General features: G+C 40.9%; 2 protein-coding genes across 2 annotated transcripts; one reads left to right on the top strand and one right to left on the bottom strand.

Annotated features, from left to right (window-relative positions):
• The first annotated feature begins 279 nt into the window (after positions 1 to 279).
• sdr42e2 (short chain dehydrogenase/reductase family 42E, member 2) lies at positions 280 to 11,302 on the top strand. The gene is made up of 12 exons (XM_080905881.1): positions 280 to 402; positions 994 to 1,432; positions 2,072 to 2,167; positions 3,730 to 3,787; positions 4,921 to 5,039; positions 5,221 to 5,296; positions 6,831 to 6,913; positions 7,502 to 7,639; positions 7,745 to 7,810; positions 7,936 to 7,999; positions 8,101 to 8,174; positions 10,574 to 11,302. The coding sequence occupies exons 2-12, from the start codon at positions 1,001 to 1,003 to the stop codon at positions 10,820 to 10,822; spliced, it is 1,455 nt and encodes a 484-aa protein (XP_080762007.1). The 5' UTR covers positions 280 to 402; positions 994 to 1,000; the 3' UTR covers positions 10,823 to 11,302.
• Positions 11,303 to 14,558: 3,256 nt separating this feature from the next.
• cdr2a (cerebellar degeneration-related protein 2a) lies at positions 14,559 to 22,078 on the bottom strand. Its single transcript, XM_080904219.1, has 7 exons — positions 21,665 to 22,078; positions 19,488 to 19,600; positions 18,041 to 18,189; positions 17,717 to 17,893; positions 16,146 to 16,460; positions 15,715 to 15,991; positions 14,559 to 15,579 (listed from the first exon to the last, which is right to left on the bottom strand). Exons 1-7 carry the CDS (start codon positions 21,945 to 21,947, stop codon positions 15,304 to 15,306), a joined length of 1,590 nt encoding a protein of 529 aa, XP_080760345.1. The 5' UTR covers positions 21,948 to 22,078; the 3' UTR covers positions 14,559 to 15,303.
• Between the last annotated feature and the right edge of the window lie 76 nt (positions 22,079 to 22,154).

Raw genomic sequence — 22,154 nt, 5'->3', positions numbered from 1 at the left:
GCAATCTGTAAGTGAAAATGTTGGGTTATTATATTAAAACTTTCTATTTGTAACTAATTTAAGTGTCACGTTTTTTCGCGTGTGTGTGGCAACCCCCCCCCCCCCCCCCCTCGCGTGTGTGTGTGTGGCAACCCCCCCCCCAACAACTTCCGTACATAAAAAACTGAAATGAGGTGCTTGCTCGTCCATCCGGCGCTTCTAGAAATGTGATCCTCGCTGCCGCGGGCCTGCGCACTGCCTGCGCACTGCCTGCAGACATTACGGTAGCAGATGTAAAGTGCAGGTGTGTGACAGGTGAGAAAGGTGACGCATCGAGAGGGCCCGACGGCGAGGTATAGACTGTATTATTGCATGAATCCACCAGCACGGGTACGGATGTGCGAGGAGGACAGGAGCAATCGGGTGAGTAGATGTGACATATAGAGATGACTATCAGGAAGGTATTTTTATTTAATTAAAGAGTGCACGTCATCGCTGTCGGACCTGCGTTTATTCATAGATTAGGCTCGTTTATTTTAGCGAAAAACACGTGATATTCTGCCTAATTTGGCGAAACATGAAGGGGTTATTAACTACAGGCCAAAAGCAAATAAAAAATACATATACACACATACAGTAAAAATATGTATCAGAAATTCTTCTTTCAGAATACCTCCCTCCCCACCCCCTTAAATATCCGTGTGTTATATGCAGTCTATAAAACATAACGTTATTATTTATGAGTGAAATGTCTGACCAGTTGTCATCTCTGACATCTTCTTTATCAAAACTCAACAAAGAGAAAAAAGTGGTGTTCAGGAGCACTGAGCTCTATTTTAAATAATGAAAGACTCTGAAGTGGTACAGCTGTCGGAACTTGAATGATGTGAAAACAAAGGGATTATAAATGACAGGACACTTTCAGAAAGTTAAGATAAATACTCATTACCGGTCAGTTTTTAATGATTCCGAAACAGTGAATATGCATTTTATTCCTCTTTAAAATCCCATCAGAGCATCCATGGAGCTGTGCAGTCCCAGCATGACTGAAAGCGGAGGCTCTCTGTGCCAGGTGAAGCAGTTTCCCTGCCAAAGCGTCCCCATTTGTCGCCTGCAGACCAACGGGCACCACGGGCACAACATCGCCCACCTCGCTCAGCAGCCGTGGGTCATCCATCCAGCCCCAGCAGTCGCCTCCGGCCCCTCTGTGGCTGTGAGAAACAGAGTAAACACCGCCACCGCTGCTACCTGCAGCAGCCCCGACTGTGTGGCCTCCAGACTGGGAGAGGAAAAGCACCGAGGTGTCCCAAAGGGGAAAGTGGTAGTGACGGGAGGAGGGGGATACTTTGGTTTCAGGCTTGGGAGACAACTGGCAAATGAAGGGTTTTCAGTAATCCTTCTGGACTTGAATAAGCCTCCCTGTGATATTCCCGATGGAGCGACATTCTATCAGGTATGGCTTTACTCTGTTTACCCCTCTTCTCCACACATTCCTTATAGCTTTGCCCTGGAGAACACTTAATACTATACTGCAGTGTAACAGCACAGGACACCTATTGTTTGATAACATCTTATAACACATGTCAGGTCTCTACATGGTGATGAAAAGCCATTTGAAGTCCAGGTCTGAAGCCTGTTGTGTCACTCATAGCACAGGTTTGGGTTATAAAGGTATGGTTTGTTTCCACCTAACTGACACAACTTCATGTGGAGACGAGGAAATGAATTCTAGTATTTCCTCGTGTTAGCGTGCCTCTTCGGTCCGTATGTGTCTTGGCTGGAAACAGACACGGGTGATTGATCTGTCTCGGCGCACCAGCTGCTGCCTGGGTCAAAGAGGGTGGAAGCATGATTCGGGTTTCACCTGTACTCCTCTTGGCACACTTACCTTAATTATAACTGTCCTTTCAGGGGTTAGATATTGACCATTTTACATGAAAAGCACTGGGTGTTAATGTTTTGCTGTTGTACATTTCAAGCAAATCAACAGTACAAGCCTACCTTCATCCTCCCAGAAGAATCTGATTAGGCATCTTTTGTGTCCTCAGAGTTATAACTAATTATCTGATTGTCTTGTTCTACTTTCTTACAGAGTGACATTCGAGATTATTCTTCCCTGTATAAAGTGTGTGAAGGGGTTGACTGCATGTTCCACACGGCGTCTTATGGCATGTCTGGCCCAGAGCAGGTGACTTCATGCCTTCCTCTGCTTTTTTTCCCCAACAGCCAGTCATTCAAACAAGCCATGTTTCACTTATTAAACCTCCTGTGGAGGAACAGCCTTGTTTGGTATGTCACGCTTTCTGTTCAAACCGTGAACACATGACAGGCTGACCTGCACGACTGGTTGTTTTTCCATGCTCTCTTGATGCAAATCATAGGAGCTGCTTAAGGCTACTAGCAGCAGGAAAAATAGCACCTCAAGGTTCATCCTCAGACTAAAGACAGAAAGTCAATATTTTAAAAACACATGTAACACCTGTTGTAAGTTTTAGCTGTGTAAGTCAAAAAGTGTTAAAAAGTATGAATTAAGTATGTACAAATAAATGTGCCCAGTGTTGCATATTAAACACAAGCTATGTAATTTTTATTTTCTATTTTTCTTTTACATTATCTAATATCATGCATCATATTTTTGGTGTGTACCCCGCCTTTCAGGAGTGGGTGTCAGTGACAGGCTCCAGCCTCCTGCCGCCCAAAAGCTGGACAAGTGCTTAAAAAATGTGTGGATATCCTCAATAGTTCATACGCTTATAAAGGATTCCAGCTGTGTGCCATAGCTATGAAATGAAGTGTCTGTTACGCATAAGATAACTACCAAGTCCTCAAAAGAAATGAGACTATATTTTGCTTTCCATAAGTTAAAATGTTGTTTTATTTTCTCAAATAATAACCTAATAACACAGAATTTCAAAGGATATTATGGGGGTTAATCTTGAGTTATTTTCTTGGCATTTCAAGTCAGTAAGTAACGCTAATCCTAATTTCAAGTTATTCACTTGAAATTTTAATAACAACCCCAAATTCGGACTTATGGATGTCTTTTTTTCAGTGAGGGAACCAAGTTTCCATAAAAAAACAGCAAAGCTCATAAACAAAGAACATTTATAAATGAGTACTCCTCCCGTTTAGCCATTCGGCTTCTGCTTTAGAGCTCATAAACACAAAACAACATATGACCACAAATTTCTTTTTTTAAATACTGCATTGCCCACCAAACAGTTTGACTGCAAACAGTTCAGTCTGACAGCCAGATAGCTCAGCTCTTTAATGTCAGCTGATGTAGCTTCTGACTTTTTCTGAGGCTGCTCTTTATATTGCTTATGCCTTGTTTTCTTCATCTACAGTGGCTAGCATTGATGTATACAAATACGTAGTTCATCTTTAGTCTCCATAGCCTTGGATTCCAAATCCAAATATAAAAAAGTCAGTGAGGAAAAAAAAATTGCCATCACATGGACACATTTGTTTGCTGCAGACTTGTATACTTGTATTCTTGCTCTTCTGTTGTACATCACTCAAAATCCAATCAAATTTTTCCTATTTTTGTGTCTATTTTTACTATATTTAATGCTATTTGGCTTCTATCTGCTCTCAAAGTTGATTTTCTTTCAAATCTAATATGAGAGCCTAAGTGAGATGGATGTAAAGTCATTATTGTGCAGAGGTGGAAACAAGGGCTGTATTATCTATAGAAGAGAAAATATGCAGTCAGGAGTAACAGCCTTCCTCTTTGTCTCTGGCTTTTAGTTGAGGAAAGAGCAGGTGGAGTCCGTCAACATTGGTGGAACCAATAACGTCATAAATGGTAAGAAAATTTTCTGTTTTTGCTGGTGTGCCCCAGGGTTCGGTACTGGGGCCTCTTTTATTCCTTATTTACATGCTTCCACTTGATCACATATATAAAAAATATAATATTAACCATCACTGTTACGCAGATGAGACTGAGCTGTATATTTCTTCCAAACCCAATTTCACCCTTCCACTCATCTCCCTTTGTGACTGCCTCATGAAGGTCAAATCTGGTTCACCTCCAATGTTTTCAAACTCAAGAGTAATAAAACTGAAGTTCTACTTGCCTGCACAGCTTCCACATTAACCAAATCCCACAAGTTTCCCATTAATATTGACAACTCCTCCATCCTTCCCTCCCATCAGGTTAAGAGTCTGGGTGTCATCCCCGACAGCACTTTGCCGTTTCAGTCTCATATTAATCACATCACCCAGTTCGCCTGCTTCCACTTACGCAACATCAATCGCCTCCGTCCTTTCCTCACCTCCCATGCTGTTGCTATCCTTGTCCCTGCTTTGATTGATTATTGTAATTCTCTTCTCTTTGATCTTCCCAACAAGTCCCTTTACAAATTACAAATTCTTCAGAATTCTGCAGCCCAGATCACAACTCGCACACCCTCCAGAGAGCACATCACCTCTGTTCTTCAACAGTTTCACTGGCTGCCCATAGATTGTAGAATCACTTTCAAAATATTGCTTTTCACATTCAAATGTATCCATATCCTGACTCCTCCCTTCTTGTATTATTTACTTAGGTCTTCATCCACCACTCACCTTATTATTCCCTCTCCCCATCTCGCTACTATGGAGAACAGAGGTTTCAGCTGCTCTGGAATTCACTTCCTCCTGATAGCAGGAATACTGGCTTGCTTCCCTTATTCAAGTCAAAACTCTAACCCCATTTTTTAATACTGCCTTATTCTCTTTAAACATTAAATCCAATTATTTTCTAATACTGCTTTTTTATTATCCTTTTTACTGTTTGTCTTTTATGCTTTGTTCGTTGACCTTGGGTTTTAGAAAGGTGCCTAGAGAGTGACATTTTATAAATGGATGCACACCTGCATAATACATTGTGGCATATTGAGCATTATGTCAGCATTCATAGATTTGACTCTCTTTGTTGTGATCCTCTGTCTCATACAGTGTGTAAGGAGAGGAGCATCCCCAGACTGGTGTACACCAGCACCATCAACGTGGTGTTTGCAGGGAAACCGATTGTGGATGGTGATGAGGCTTCGGTGCCATATGTGCCCCTTGATGCTGTGAGTACTTAAAATAACTGCATTCTCACCACCCTAACGATAACAAACCACATCACTAATGTTCCAGCAAAACCTTTGTCACACCAATAAAAGCTCTGCAATTCTACTAAATACACGTTTGCCAGCAATTTTCTGCACTTTAGGGGGAAATAATAAGGCGGTATTTATGTTTCTGTTGCAGCATATTGACCACTACTCCAGAACTAAAGCGATTGCGGAGCAGATGGTCATCGCAGCCAACGGGGGCTCCCTCAAAGGTTGTGAAATTGATAGCTGTGCCTCATCGCTGAATTACATGGGAAAGGACACATTGAGAGAAAATTGCTTTCTGTGTTTAAAAAAACCAAAAAGCAACAAAAATGTGTGTTTGAAAGAGTGAGAGAAAATAGACAGAGGCAACAGTTTCCATGGAGACTCGGTGTGCAACTCGATCATACAACAGTGATTGTGTTTTAAACTCGGCGCTGGCCAGAACAGTCTCATTAGTGCAGCAGTCACTTGACATTGATGTCTTAAACACACATGTAAAGTATATATTTGAGTGTATATAATGGCTCATTTTCTCATACAGTATTGTTGCTTTTTACATTGTGATTTATAAAGCCTTTCCTTCAGTGAAACCTGCACGCCAACAGTGAGCACCAACATGCAATTAAGCTTAAAAGCATGCATGTCTCATTATCTACTGCAGCTGGTCATGTGTTTGTGTGCGTAATAATAATAATAATAATAATAATAATAATAATAATAATAATAATAATAATAATAATAATAATAATAATAATAATAATAATAATAATAATAATAACAGGATGTCTGTACTGATGTCAGGAACAACCTAAAAGTCACTGAGATTCTAAGACTGGGTCTGCAAACTTTTGTTTTGATTCAGTTGATTCGCTGAGATTGCAAAATAAGTTTCGAATCCTTATTAATGAGAAGAGAGAGAGAAAAACCCCTCTGCCCTCCAGCTGACTCCATCCCTAGTATTGGCAATCAGGTCCAATCATGAGACCAACCACAAAAAATGAACGTAATCAAACACAAACACCATTTAAACATCTAATGAACAGCATACACATCTTTGTCTTCTTAAATTCATACGTGACTCCTACAAAGCCATTTTTAAGTAAATCTGCTCCACTGCACCTGCTCCACCTGATTGAGTCTATATGTAAGGTTTACTTAAGAACACTTCACAGGCTTATTTAATGTTCAGCCATAGTTGTTGTTTCTCCATGCTCTCCTTTTAATCGTTTTCTTTCCATTCACCTGCCACAGCTTCTCACTGGTTCTGCTGGAGGTTTATTCTTGTTAAATGGGAGTTTTTAATCCCACTCTTACCATGTCCTGGCTAAAAATTCTTTATATTGCAAAATTCCTTTAATTGGCATGATATAAATACAGTGAATGATATAAACATAAAATACATTCAAATTTATCTTGCAGAAGTTTTCTCCTTCTTTGCTTCTTCCTTATTATTATTATTATTGTTGTTGTTATTGTTGTTGTTGTTGTTGTTATTTGCCTTAAATCTGTGTTAATTAATCACACAACATATAAAACTATCTTGATACATTATAAGTATCATATAAATACATATAAATAAGCACAAGTCTTAATGCAGCCCTTTTCCTTGTTTCTGAGTATTTTAGTACTTGTAACATTGGTATTTTAATGCATGTACTTAGTCCACTACTTCTAGAGGAGAAAAAAAAATCCCAATTAGATTTTAATAAAGAAAAGCTTTAAAATATTTATGAAATGACATTTTGATCTTCCTTTGTGAAGGTGGAGGCCTGCTGCGCACTTGCATCCTGCGGCCCTGTGGCATCTACGGACCAGAGGAGAGAAGACACCTACACAGAGTGATGGTAAGGGACTAAAGCGAGCGTGTCTTATAGTGATGATGAATTACTTCTGTGCTGCCACTGGAAAAAAATGTTCATCTCGCGGTGTCTGAAGCCTCGCTGGCAGAATTATTCCTGTCTGAAGAGTTTGCATTATTGATGGAGCTCTTCTGGCATCCAGTTACGGATGCCTTTTCTTCCAGTGTCTCCTCTGCGAGGCGGCTGTCGGCACAGTCTGGTGAAGGGCTGCAAGGATTACATTATGTTCTGGGTTTACTACCGGCCAAGAGGCCAGAAGCGTTGACTTTTAATGTTCTGTCGGTTGCTTGTCTCTGTAACCACTAGTCTGGAATTGATGTGAAATAAAATGTATAATTAATCTGTATACATGTGGACTTAAATATTAGCAAACCCAGAGTTAGTAAAACTGACAGTAAAACACTGGGTTGAACATAAGGTTTTGAATTAGACCCATCACCTTTGTTGCAACTCTTCTCCCAGCTTTTGTGCAGATATCACCATCCAAAATGTTAGTTTGACACATTTTTGGGTTTAGTGTCCATGTTTAAATCAAGAAAACGATGCAAGACGAGCTTTTTGTCCCTTGCTCAGATGAACGTGGAGCGTCGGTTGTTCAGTTTCCGGTTTGGTGACCCCCGGGCTCAAATGAACTGGGTGCACGTAGATAACCTGGTACTGGCCCACAGGCAGGCAGCTGAGGCCCTCACGCTGAAGAGGAGCTGTGTCGCTGTGAGTCCACCTCAGAAAATTTAAACAGTAAACACGATGAGTTCCACTGCTCCGGCCTCACAGCTGCTTCGGTCATTTTTAACATGTTAACTGTTCTTTTTGCAGAGTGGACAGGCCTATTTTATTAACGATGGCGTTTCGGTCAATCTGTTTGAATGGTTGATGCCTTTGGTGAGTTGATGCCTCCGTCTGTCAGCAGACTTAAGGAAAAAGCTAAAACCAGCGATTACCTGAAGAGTAACTCTGATTCTGAAAGCTGCTCTTACCTCTGTTTTGAATTCAACTTTCTGTTGCAGTTTGAGAAGCTGGGCTACAGCCAGCCGTTGATAAATCTGCCGGTTTCACTCGTCTATTCAGCAGGTAGCTCTTCTCTCTTTCACTTTCACTATAGTTGAGTGAAACTTTGGTGAGCTGCTGCTAAATCTGTGTGTGTGTGTGTGTGTGTTTCTTCCTATTTCAAGCCATCCTGGTGGAATATCTGCACGTGGTCCTGAGACCGGTGATAACAGTGCCGCTCCTTTTCACCAGAAGTGAGGTAATTATGCAGCTTTCTTCTTCTATAAAGGTTAAGTCTGATTCTGAAAGCTATTTTTAACTCAAGATGTCACTCTATACTGCAGAACGTTACAGCACCGGCAAGCTCGGTACATATATCTACCTTGGAGATGAAGTTACCCGCTGTCTGATGAGAACATTCATGTTTAAGTCTCTCCAACGACAGAGACTGACTCCATTAGTATTTTCCGATCAGCCCCCCCAGCCCCCCCCCCCCCCCCCCCCCTCATCTGATGCTATCTCTTGCACATGAATTATGAAAAACTAAAGTGAGCCCTTTTTTAAATTCAGCAGATAAACGAACACTTAACTTTTAATTCTGTCTTTGTATCTGTGATGGTTTTGCGTACATTTACTTGACTCAAAAAACTATAAAATTAAAGGAGCAGCTTGGAGTACGACACGTCTTAAGGCGCCTCCATCACATGGTAAATGGTAAATGGCCTGTATTTATATAGCGCTTTTCTAGTCCCTAAGGACCCCAAAGCGCTTTACATATCCAGTCATCCACCCATTCATTCACACACTGGTGATGGTAAGCTACATTGTAGCCACAGCCACCCTGGGGCGTACTGACAGAGGCGAGGCTGCCGGACACTGGCGCCACCAGGCCCTCTGACCACCACCAGTAGGCAACAGGTGAAGTGTCTTGCCCAAGGACACAACGACCGAGACTGTCCAAGCTGGGGCTCGAACCGGCAACCTTCCGATTACAAGGCGAACTCCCAACTCTTGAGCCACGATCGCCTGTGAGGTCCTCATGAATGTGTGATGAGACAGAAACCAAAGCTGAGCACCATGGGCCTGCATGCGCAGCTCTCTCTCTCAGGCAGCTGCTGGCCGTGGGGATCAGTGGTTGCCCTGTAAATAAAACATAAACTGCTGTGGGTCAGACCAGGAAGTTTGAGGTGAAGTTTACAGGAAGTGACATCACTGCAGAGGCGGTTGCTATGGCTGTGCCACCTCTCGGCCGGTCTCAAATGATCCCGGCAACCCTCAGGTTGAGGCACGGTGTGATGTGCAGAGATTTTCCTCTTCCTGGTCTGTGAAGGCACATAGGAAGACAGTTTCAAAATTTGAATCAATCTGTTGTAAGGAGCAACTAAGCATCTGGTTTTATTCTTATATCTTATATAGAATTTCAAATGAAGTACCTTGAAGTGAATATTTTAAAATGTTGCCAACAGAAATGAACTGTTTGGTAAAGAAAAAAAGACAATGCATGAGACAGAGAAGTTTTACTGCTCAATAAATAAATAAATAAATAAATAAAAAAAATACAAAGTCTAAAAAGTTACACAAATACAAAGAGCACAAGAAACTGAGAGAAAAGCAGGCAGATGGGCAAAAAAAGATTCTGGTGCAGGATGTGAGGGACAACTGAAATTTTAAATAAAACAGGAAATAATCAAAAGACAAAACATGGTGACACAAAAACTCACATTAAACATGTATGAAAAATTTTAAACTAACACCACAGCAGGAAACCATCTTAACAAAAACTAAACAGGAACCACAGCCGAAATCACACTTAAAATCTAAAGCTCAACATCACCACAGCTGTAAGAGATCAAAGCAGGAATCCAAAACTCAGTCTGCAGAATGTTAAAATCAGAAAAAGAATTGAAAAGATTAACTAGGAATTCAAAACCCCAAAACATCACAAAACTACAAAACCATGATGAAGCACTAGTAAGAAGCCGAGCAGCTGCAGAAGGATATGTGTACTTTGTAAGATGTGTACTTTAGCCCAGAGAATACAAATGCATGGGTCACATTTCAGCTACATTTGATTATAGTCTCTGTCCTGGAGTGGTGCCTGTGGCAGCGAGTTACTCCTGGAAGACAAGATGTACTCCATGTGAGACAATCAAGGAAAAATTGAAGGCTTTTCGAAATGCACGGAGAAAAATACTGTATATAGTCAGGATAACTGTCAGGTTTGGCAGGATAATCAGGATTCAGCAGTTTGGTCTTAATGTGTGGATACACAACAGATTTGAATGAGTCATGCAGGAAAACTCCAAAGACCTAAAAGGTGTGTACCGACTGAAATCATTAAAGAAAATGTGACTCATGGATGGAAAAAAGAAAAGGGACAGTAGGAACTCTTTTTTGTCTCACCGGTGTCTGTTTGACCTCTTCTGTCAGTCTGTGTTCACATGCTGAAACCTTAGACTCAGAGGAAAGAAGACACAGTAACTGGAGGCATCCGTCAGTCACAGGTTATCACAATGTAAAACTAAGTTTGCCAAACTGAGGCTAATGTGAGCCGTTAACCTGACAGAATGACCTTTAACTTGGACGACTCTGATCGTATTAAGAAATACAAAAAACAACAAAAAAGAAGCTATAAATGCCTCATCTCTTCCGCTGCAGGTCAGGAACATCGCAGTGAGCCACACTTTTAAAATTGACAAGGCCCGCCGAGATCTGGGCTACAGCCCGAAGCCTTACTCCCTTGCAGACTCCGTGGAGCAATACCTGAAGTCTCGACCGCCTCGCAACACCTCGTCGCTTTTCAGCCTGTCCCAGACCTCCCGGCAGCCCCGGCGGCTTTTTCTGCTGCTTCTGATGGGTTTCAGCGTGGTGATACTCATGCTATGTTGCGTAATTTGTCAGAACTAAACATTCCTTCACTGATGCTCCGCTGCACTGCATTCATCTCAGGCATTGCAGTTTCAGATGAGAGACTCTGCTTTTACACAGCTTCTGTTAACTGATTACAGTGTGACAATGTAAGTGGTGACTGACTGATAATAACAAATCACCAGACCCAGCTAAACGTGCTCCAAAAATACGTCTCCAGAATACCAGGCTATGCAAGTTCTGTGTTTCCCCTTTTCAAAGACAGCCGCTGTTTTTATGTTTAGACCTCAGTGTGTGTCTGAGTTTAACGTGAGTCTAGCAGGCGGCTGAAAACTATTATGTATTATGTGAATGTTATTGACTTCTCTGGAATTTGACTTTATTGTGGTTTATTTTAAAGCAAACATTTAACTTTATATCACAAAAAGAAAATTATCTGAACTGTAAGTCGTTGTATTTAAAGCATGCTTCCAATTTGTAACATAAAGACTTGTGATTTCATAGAGTTCAGTTATTATTGTAGCTGCAAATTTTGTACACTTTTAGAAATAAAAGCATCTAGAAAACTCCAGAGACCATATTTACATATACTGTATTTGTGCAAAAGAATTGAGTCACCCTTAATTTCTTTGGTTCAAAGACATTATTATAGTCTTTTGCTGTAGCTATGCACAATTTATTTTTTCAGGCTTTCTGAAGGTTTTTCAAACTTTTTACTTGCACGTTGGCTTCCAGTCCTTGTACCTGACCACATTCACTGGCTTATGAATCATTCAAGCATAAAAAAGGCAGCTAACTCAAGAGACGAACGAGTGTTGTGTGAACACATAACAGACAGTATTAAATTGTATCGTCAGGACTTTGTTACTAGTAGCCTGTCATACAAAAACACATCATTTGTTCACATATCTTTTGCTGAATCTATTTAAATGGCCGAGATAACACTATCTGACCGACATAAAATAGTATTTGTGGACGAACAAGTTGATTCGTGAAGAGGTATTAGGGGAAAAACTGCCATATCTCAGCATGGAGTGCGGTCAGTTTTTAAGGAAATATGAGTAAACTGGTCAAGTCCAGAACGAAAGAAGTGGGAGGCCTAAAAAAATATGTTCAGCAGATGAACTGTATCTCAAAGTCTGCAAAGATCTGACAAAGGACCCGAGAGATACAACAGCTGCTATCAACTGTTCACTGAAGCCTCATCGAAAGTGGTCTTAGTGGAAGGATGGCTGTCCTTCCACTATCGGGATCAGTGTTGGTTGAAAGCTCAACATTGTCATGTTTGAAGCTGCCACATGGGGGAGCACTTGCACTGCATAAGAATGCCAAGGGTTACCTGCAGCGTTAAAATTCACATCGTCGCTTGGACATTTAATATGTTATTGATGACATCCGGTCCAATCTACCTGTCTACGGCCTTCCACATACTCAACTGAGTCATGGCTAATCCAGAAAATAATACATTCTTGGCAGCGGTGGGATTCGAACCCACGCCATCGAAATGACTGGAGCCTAAATCCAGCGCCTTAGACCACTCGGCCACGCTACCACACCTTTAGTTCTCGGATACTTAGATTTAAATAACACGTCGTAAGGTCGTGTAACCTGTGATGCGTTCGCGTCGTTTCGTCACGTCTTTCAGAAACGTCCGCCTTTCTATGCCGCAGAGAAAAATAAGGTGACAAAATAAAGGAAAATGCATAAACCCACGACACACTGAAGCCCTCTGGGGGCTCTGATATGCAGCACAGGTCATTTTGCTTTCATGATTTATGTTCAGTTCATCACTGCAAATGATCACAGTGGTCTGATGGAAATTAAAATAAGAATCATATGATAGGGAAGTTGCAGTCAACCGATCATACAGACAACTTTGATGGACAATGTTTACCACTGTATTGCTCATTAATTTACAGACCCCTGGGCCCACATGTTTGATGGGCTCCAGCCTCTGATATTGAACAGAAAATGCAGCAGCCAGAGATAGTTCATTAGTTTGCCATATGACTACAGGTGTACTGAGCTATCTACACCTGTAGTCCTTCTCATATCTTTAGGGGGTTCTTGGCATCTGCCTGACGAGCTCCTATTCTTCTACATATCCTCTAATAAATATCATCTACCAAACACACTTGGATGGGTCCCCATGTGACACTGACTCCCTACCCATTCAATATCTGTCTTATTCCATTCCAGATGAAGGAATAGTGTGAGGAGAGACCCAGATCCAGAGACTAATTACTGCCCCGATGGCTCTTTGGTAGCTCATGGTGGTCCATAAACCTTAACAATGCACTTTATGTTGCTTTCATCTGTCTGTATTTTATACACTGTTGGATGTTTCAATATTAAATTTGTTTTAATCTACTTTATCTTAATCGACCAGGTAACTGCAGCTGCCAGCTGCAACTCCTTTCTTTTTTATTTTTAATATGGAAGTTTTCAAGTAAAGTGTGAATGTTATATGTACTCAATCAAATCAATTATATCATCTGGTGCAGATCAAATGAACTTTTGTTGCTCAAAACAACACTGGATTATGTTCTTGTGAAACTGGCTGACCACCCCCAAAATGATGGAAACTACTTTGCTAATGGTGCCAATACAGTAAAAGGTCATTGTTCAAACAGTGTAAATCATTTCAGGAAAAAAAAGATGATGCTTCCTCCACACACACAGTTCATTGTTAGCCAGCCATTTCTCTCTGTACCATTTCATTTTCACTTGGTCTAGTTTTTCCACACAGCCGTCTGCTGCCTGCTTATCTGATGGCTTTGTGAGGTTACCACGTGCATGTCTTGCTAAGACCTGTCCCTTAGGGCGAGCATGGTATGCAAACCTCTTGTTTGGAGGTTTAAAGGATTGGGAACTAGTGGCAAGTAGGGTAATTATGAAGAGAGACAAAAGGTTGTTTAATTATTTGCTGTGCCAGCGTACACAAGGTCTCAGTGACCTTTAAGAATGAGGGCAACTCTGAGCTTTGCAGAAAATATGCTTCACTACTGTTGTGTGTGTTGATTCGATTTTCTCTCCCACAAAAACAGCAGCATTACAGATAACGGAGTTTATTTTTTACGGTTGCTTTTATAGCAGTGTTCACTTTATTAGGTAACAGAAGTTTAAGAGAGGAAAGAAATAAGAGTCCATATGGTACATACTCCTAAGGTTGTTTTTCATCTGCTGATAGCTCACAATTATGCACTGAAATGAAGAACAGGTTGAAACATATCTGCTCAAAAGCAATGCAGTGATGCCATCTCTTAGATGTATGAAGAAAAAAAAAAAAAAAAAAAAGCATGCTGCAAAACAGTCTGCACCTTTTTAAAAAAAAGAAAAAAAATATAATTTTTTTTTTCTGTGCACCTCCTAACAAGAGGTTTGCATACCATGCTTGCCCTAAGGGACAGGTCTTAGCAAGACATACACGTGGTAACCTCACAAAGCCATCAGATAGCAGGCAGCAGACGTCTGTGTGGAAAAACTAGACCAAGTGAAAATGAAATGGTACAGAGAAAAATGGCTGGATTGCTGTAGGTAACAATGAACTCTGTGTGTGGAGGAAGCATCATCTTTTTTCCTGAAATGATTTACTTTGCTAATTGACACCATTAGCAAAGACACACAAAGACACACACACACACACACACACACACACACACACACACACAAAGACACACACACACACACACAAAAATAGTAAAAACAGCCACATAGGAAGAAATGGTCCAAAGGGAGAAAAAAAAAAAAACAAAAACTAAAGACAACATTGATTTTATTTTTTTTTAATGCTTTGTTTAATTTTGTGTTTCCACCATAGAAGAAGCACCGCATTGTACATGAAGTTTCACTTTGATTAAATTTTCTCAGAAAAATAAATAAACATTTAATCATCTCTAATCTTTTGTTATTAAATAAATAAAACTGAACTCAGTCATGAAAAGTGCAGAGCCTTTCTGTGTCTTTCTGGTGTTAACACACTCGTTTTCCAGTGTCCACTTACTGTACGTTTTGCTCTTAGTGTGCCACCGAACCACCACTGGTGAGCCAACTAATGCCAACTTCAAAAAACCTACTTACACTAACAATTAAACTCCTTAGACTTCCAATATTACAACAGTCCAACTTCTCAGTTTACACAACTCTGACTCAACCGCCATCTTATCAAACACTGTAACACAGCGTAACACCCTTACATGTGCCTCTCTCTTCCAAACACCAAAGGGCCCAGTGGTCACGGGGCAGCCATTACAAAAAAGAAAAAACTGAATACTATTGCAGGCGGACGTAATACTTTTGGATTTAAGTCAGTCTGCATGTGAAAATGTGCTTTTTGTTCATTGATCCAACTATAAATATTTCTCACAACAAATATAATACATCTAGCTACTTTTTGCCACTTAATTTTTGATAAGGACGCAACAGGCATGTCTAAGACTTTGAGGGCCTGAAAGCATTTACAGCACCTGCACCCTCTGAACAGTGTAACAGAGAGCAAGTCATATTGAGATGAATAACATTCAGTTGGAGGATTCATCGTCCCTGACCGGTTGTTCGTTTCCGCTGAGGTCCTCTTTGGTCTTTTGGATGCAGGTGAAGATCTCCTTGAAGAGAGCCTTGTACTCCGGCTGCTGGCCGTCTTCAAGAAGCACGGACAGATCAGACAGAGCTGCAGAGCTGGACAGGCGGCGGCGGGAGCGGCCGCTGGCAAAGGGACTGCTGGATGTCTGGACAGCTTTGTGGCTGAGCTCGTCTGAGGCTTGCTGGCATCGCTGTAACAGCTCATCGTATTTCACCTGGAAAACAAACATATTTTAGGGAAATCTTTCTTCAGCTTTCAAACAGAACAAAAAAAACCAAAAACTTTTGCATCAAACATTCTGACATAGAAGATATTTTTTTAGGAATGCTCTGTGCCACAGATACACCACCTGCAGTGCGCTGTACTGTGCATCCACCTCATTGAGCAGAGAGATGCCCCTCTTTTTCACAGCCTCGGCTCGACGTATACATAGCTGCTCGTGACTACGGAGAATTTCATCTGGGTTTGTTGCCTTCAACACGCTGTCACTGTTGCACCTCTGTCGGCCGTATCTGCTCTGCTCCTCGACAGTTTCAGTCTTCTCCTCTGGCTTGCTTTGCTCTGGGCAGGGCTTGTCCTCCGAGGCAAAGAATACGGTGTCAGGCACCAGCAGCTCGTCAGGTTTCCTGACAAGGGTGAGAGTGAAGGGGAACACGCGCATTTAAAAAATATAAAATAATAAAATTACACACTTTGGCTGAATGTCAACAGCAATATCAGAAATAGAGCTAAAATAATTTCACAGTTTGAATCTTCTCCATGCATAACATCATCATCAACCTTTTGGTGCAGTCGGCGCGCCACAGAAGCTGCAGCTGTTCTACTTCGGCCTCCAGCTCCTTTTGTCTGGCCTGGTAGCCTGACAGCTGGACCAGCTGCTGTTCCAGGGTGCTGTTTTCCCTTGCTGTCAACTCCATCTCCTGCTCTGCAGCCTCCCTGCGGCTCCGCTCAGCAGCTATCTGGCTTTGAAGCGTTTGGATGGAGCGCTGGAGAGCAGCGTTCTCCTCCTCTGGGTCTGGTTGCTTTTTTCGGTCTTGAAACGAGCCATAAGGTGACCAGAGTCCATCCACAAGGTGACTGCCATTGGCTTGATACCTTAGGCAGTGATTAAAGAGCTTATTAGAGCATCACTTTGAGAGAACAAGTAACAAAAGCGATACTGAGGTGAGTTGTTGAGAATATCCTGAAGTGATAAGTGCTGCCAGCGTTACTGAAATATTCTTTGAACTGGATCTAACATGGTTGGACTCAGACACTAACAAACTCTCTTACAATGTGAGAATGAAATGTTTATCATGGTGAAAGTGATTTTTCATTCTTCTTAAAAGGTCCAATTTGATAGTGTAGGAAATTATAAAATATTGAAAAGACAATAATAAAAAAAAAAAAAAAAAAAAAAAAAAAAAACAACTTCATAATGCAAAGTAGATATTGTCATATTAATTTAATTAAACATTAGGACAGGTCTGAGTCATTTTTGCTTCTAAGGTTTTTAATTTAACGTCCTTCTACAACAAAGACATTTTATGACCTTACATTTCTCAACAAAATTTAATACCCAAAGACTAAGAATCTGCAGAACTCCCGTTACTATTTTGACTTTTTCAATAAAACTGTGTCCTCAAAATCTAGTTCAGAGAAGCTCTGAGTTGAATTACTACCATACACTTCGAGCACTTAAGCTTTATTAGCAGCAGAGAGTAAATTTCCCTGTCCTCTTGGCAGAGGTTACTTGGGTCTCTAAGCAGTCTGAGAAGAATCTTTATTGTAATTTTTAATGCATTAATATTACATAATTCTTTTCAATGTCATTTAAAGTCCACTACACCTAAACCATTAAATAAATTTCTAGACAGATCGTTCAAAATTTTTAAAGGCGACAGTTCTACAAAATACACCAAATAAGTGACGTGAGATGCAGCAGCCGCATAAGTAAACAGTGACAATGGGGGAGGATTAGCTTCCCTCCCTCATGGATTATAGCTAAAGTAAGCTCTCTGGGTGACCTGAAGATGTCAAGTCAGCATACGTGACATGAGACAGCAGCGTACTGAAGGTACCACAGCATGAGAAAACGGACCCCAGCTCTCAGTGTTGAGATGCTTTCAGCTTCCCTTTTCTTCTTTGCTTTCATGTCAAGGAAGAAAGACGCTGAATCATATTTCTTGGTGTTGCCAGATAATTTGAGGCCATGTTTCATTGATGCTTTTTCCAAGAGTACCGAGACAACTCACTGTCTTTAATCCACAATGCTAGGTACAGTTTACCACACCATTTCCTCTGTGAAAACAGTTCCTCTAAAGATGAGCTATTAGCATTGTGTTGCTAAATGTGGATGATGAAAATAGTACCTGTCATGGTGCAAGTCATACAGCTCTTTAAGACAGGACACGCTCTGTGCTCCAAGGCTGCGCCTCTGCTCTGCCAGCTCTCTCTTATTTCGCTCTGCTTCTGCAGTCTTTAGTTCCCCGACTTGGGCCTGCAGGTCCTCCATGAGGGTCTGAAGCGCTTCGATGGTCTCAGTTAAACTGAAGGAAAACAAAAAAAACAAACAAAAAAAACCAAACACCCGACAACATGTTAATGTGGTATATTTTTTATTGGAAGCTGACTGGGTGGATAATTATTTAAAACACAATTTGAAAGGGTAATTCACAAATAACTGGTAGACTGACTTTTGGATCTTGTGTTGGGCCATGCGGTTGTCCTGCACCAGCCTCTGATTGCCTTGCTCCAGATCCCTGGCGGCCGTGTCTAGCTGCTCATACACTTTGGCATGCTGGTCATTCATCTGACGCAGCAGCTCCACTTGCTTGGTTAAGTACTGGTATAGAAGAGAGGGAAAATAATAATAATAATAATTTCAAGTTGGAGTAGCACCACTCCTTAAATTTTTCCATGTCCCAACTTAAAATCAAGGAAGAATTTAATGTTCCAAGTTCCTACTCATACCACTCAACGAGTTTCTTTACATTCTACTAGGAAAATGGGAAATACAGCAAACTAAGACAGTTAAGACCTGTTGCCACTGATTTCCCATTCAGTTCTCCCTGTTTCTCTTCTGTATTAATGGCCTTTAGACAGCCACCTTTCCACTGAGACAATTTATAATAGAGCTTTATTAAACAGCACATGGATCAACTGAAGGGTCAGATGCATCTCTCGAGGTCTGTGTGAGGTTCTTGCTTCCCCCCCTCTCATTTCTTAAGGACATGACTTTCAGATCATGTTTATCTGCTGTTAGTGCTTCTTTTAAGGCTGCCACTTCTTTTGCCAAGTTTTCTCAATTTCTTTTAAGGACATATTGCACACCATGCTGAGTGTGCAATACAGGCCTGTAACCTGTATTTGTCTGCCGACCAGCTTCATCAATAGGTCAACCGATGACATCAGCATCAGCACTTGGCTTTTCAAAATGCTAGACTGGACTCGTGACAGTTTTCTTTGGCAAGCATTTCTCCAGACCTTTTGTAGTTTCGTGAAACAAAAGCACACCTCTGAGACTGGAAAGGCGGGTAGCCAGTACAATGTGGGTCAAAGAGATGTATTGGGATTACCAAAACAACCTCTAGAAATCCTTACACCGAAGACGTAAACAAATTAAGGCTCTTATGTGTGCTGACCTTCTAAGTGCCGTGTCCTCCAACTCAGATCATCAGCAGTTTACGCATGCGCTGTCTTAGAACTAAAATATGAGTCTCTCTGCTATTGGATGTTTATTATTTTTAGAATACAAAAACAAAATTTTATTGACTCTAACACAAAATCAAAACCAGGAACAGTGTCCAAGTAAAACAGTGGTATTCTGTTACTGGAAAACCAGTGAAAGTCTTCAAATAATTAGGTAGACAAATGATCTGCTCCTTGCCAAAGGCTTATTAGATCAGACTGGGTAGGATTAGCTTTTACTCCAACCTATTTTCAGCTGTGCCAATTTCACAATGACTTTCCAGTCGGACAGCTTTTCACATGTCTCAGCATGGACTTTTCTCAATGAGCGACCTCTAATCATGGACTCATTCACGTAAAAATCAACCAGAATCTGCATACACTGACAGACAAATTCTGGAGCACATATTGAGCCTTAAAAACTCAGATTAGTTCCTTCCTAAAATTTATCACCTCGATTTCCTGCAGCTGCTCCTGGTTGGTGGAGTACATCTGCTGCAGGGCCTGCTCCAAGTCATGGTTTCTGTCGAGGAGGGTTTTCCCCAGCTCTGCTGCCAAATGAAGATCTGTACAAAAAAAAAAAAAAAAAAAAAAAAGGAGTCAAGTAAAACACGCAAACACAAGTTTCGGGATGGACTCAGTGCCCAAATACAGACAGCTGAAAGAATTAGGCAAGTGTGTAAGCGTAGCCTTGCGCCAGTGCCACCCACAACAACAACTCATTGTCCCTCACCGAGGAATCTAAGGCATGCCTTGTGACCCCTTTCCCCTACTAAATTCTCATGAGTACTGGATCTTGGCCAGCCATGTGAAGCTGGTCTTTTGTGGGACTACTAAGTGCAGGGAATAAAAATGCAATTAAACCAAGCCAAGATAAACTTTAAATGTCACTAACAGAGATGGCAAAATTAACACATTTTTCATTCAAGAAGGACAGGAAATTGTGTTTGAAAAGGGCCTGGCAGAAGCTGAAGTACTGATGCAACCTCTTTACTTACGTAAAAGCAAAAAAAAGCACAGAGGCTGAAGTGTACTCAAAGTATAAATTTAAAAAGTAGCTACTCAAAGGACATTTATCCTTTCCATTTTTGTGCAACGCTCATGTACTTTTGACACGTTTTTGTGTTCACTGCACACGTTTTACATACATACTTTTATTTCTACATCTTCTAGGTTAAGCGTGTGCAATCAGAACTAACAGTGCGTACACCAGCAGGATTATAAAGTAACGTTTTGTGGGGAACAAACGTAAAATAAACAAGTGAACTACCTAATAATCTTAAATCCTACTCTGAAGCCCATAAAGTTGGTGGAGGAGATGAAGTGGCATACATTTCTTCCTAAATCTCTTCGTGTAAATGCTAAGCATTTTTGTTGTTATCCATGCCCACTGAGGAATGCTACAGGAAGTCATTCTTCCCGCCTGCTTCCAGTGAAGGCAGCAAATTTTTCCTACAAGTTCATCTATTCAATCATGATACTAAATGATTAACAATTCTCAGTTAGTAGTTGTTGTTTTTTTTTAGCCCTGGGATAGACTGGAGACCTGTCCAGGGTGTGCCTCTGCCCTGTGCAACCCCTGAAATTGAACAAGCATAAGAGACTGGACAGATGGATGGATGTGATAAAATATACTTGTAAGATGGGCAGCATGATTTTCCTCATCCCAAAAGGAAAATCTACTTTATTTTAGGATATAAATTACAAATAAACTTTAATTGGTTGGTCAGTCATCTATTTTCAACTATCTGGCCATTTCACATCACTAAATTATAACCTAACTCTGGTTGCATTCATATAACAATGCAAACAATGTAAACAACACATTCACAGATCAGCCACACCACACACATAATTATGTTCAGTGTCACAGCTTCCTCTTCCTTACTCCTTCTTATTCACAGTGATATTGGTTAGATGATCTGTGTGGCTCGCTTAGAAGCACAGACAGGGGTCATGTTAGTCTGAAAACAATAAACACAGAGGTGACAGCCTCAGGAAATCCTGGCTGTGTAGGAGACCTCATGTGGATTGCATGCCTATTGTGGGTCTGTGCCACAAGGACTTCAATTTCAATTTAATCTGTGAGCTCTTATTTAGGGGCTTTTCTCACTGTTTTTCCTAAGGCTCTTACAACTAACATTAGTGATAACACTTCAGCTAATAGTAAAATTATTTCAAGTATATTTTTGAACAAACCTAAAACTAGTGTTTTAGGTTTTAGGTTTAGTGTTAGTGTTGGTCAATTTGAAGTGATCAACAAGCATGAGGAGGCCCTGATGCAGAAGTTTATTGAGACATCCTCATGGCTGTGAGTCAGTTTTACAATGAGTTGTGTTTACATTACTAATACCTATTCTGGATGTGTTAAATATTACCTCTACCAACTAATTTAACACTTAACCTAGCATAAAAATAGCATAACTAAATAAAAACTCAACTTTAATAAGCAAACTCACTCTGGAGACTAACTGAAACTTAACTAAAAAAATAGCTACAATAGGCAGACAGTAGCAGTAACGCTCATTAATTTACTCATTTACAATAAAACATAAAACTGGAGTAACACAACCTGCCCACACAGACACAGTCAGAGTTAGGGTGCGACCTCAGGGCTGAGCGGCTCTTACCGTGTTCGAGCTCTTGCTGGTTGTACCAAGACTCTCCATTCTTCTCAAATTCTTCCTCCAAAATCATGTCGGTTAGCATTTTCAAACCGAGGGGTGACCCAAAACTCCACCCGACAGAAGCCCCACACACTCGAGTTTGACGGCTAGAAGCTGACCGCAGTCCACCGCCTCGAGTGGTCAAACGTAACTCACATCGTCCCCGGTGTGTGAGAGGCTTTAAAGTCTGTTGTCTACAGCAACGTGGCAAATCACCCCAGCATCCGGCAGGAGGCAGAAAGAGCATATACGAAATTTAATCGATTAATTAAAAAACGCACTGAACACATTTTACTTGTTTTTTATCCTTATGCACAGTTAAATAAAGTTACAATAAGGAATGACAGTTAAATATTTTAAAATCAGGTTTCACTGTCGTAACGTCCCACGTTGCCTGACGGAGATTTGTATTGACGAATTACGAAGCAGTAAATATAAGGAAGGAACTTTTTAT

This window comes from Rhamphochromis sp. 'chilingali', assembly GCF_963969265.1.
Source record: "Rhamphochromis sp. 'chilingali' genome assembly, chromosome: 15".
NCBI classification, from domain to species: domain Eukaryota; kingdom Metazoa; phylum Chordata; class Actinopteri; order Cichliformes; family Cichlidae; genus Rhamphochromis; species Rhamphochromis sp. 'chilingali'.
Note: the sequence above shows the minus strand (reverse complement) of the source record. Positions and strands in the feature narration are given on the sequence as shown.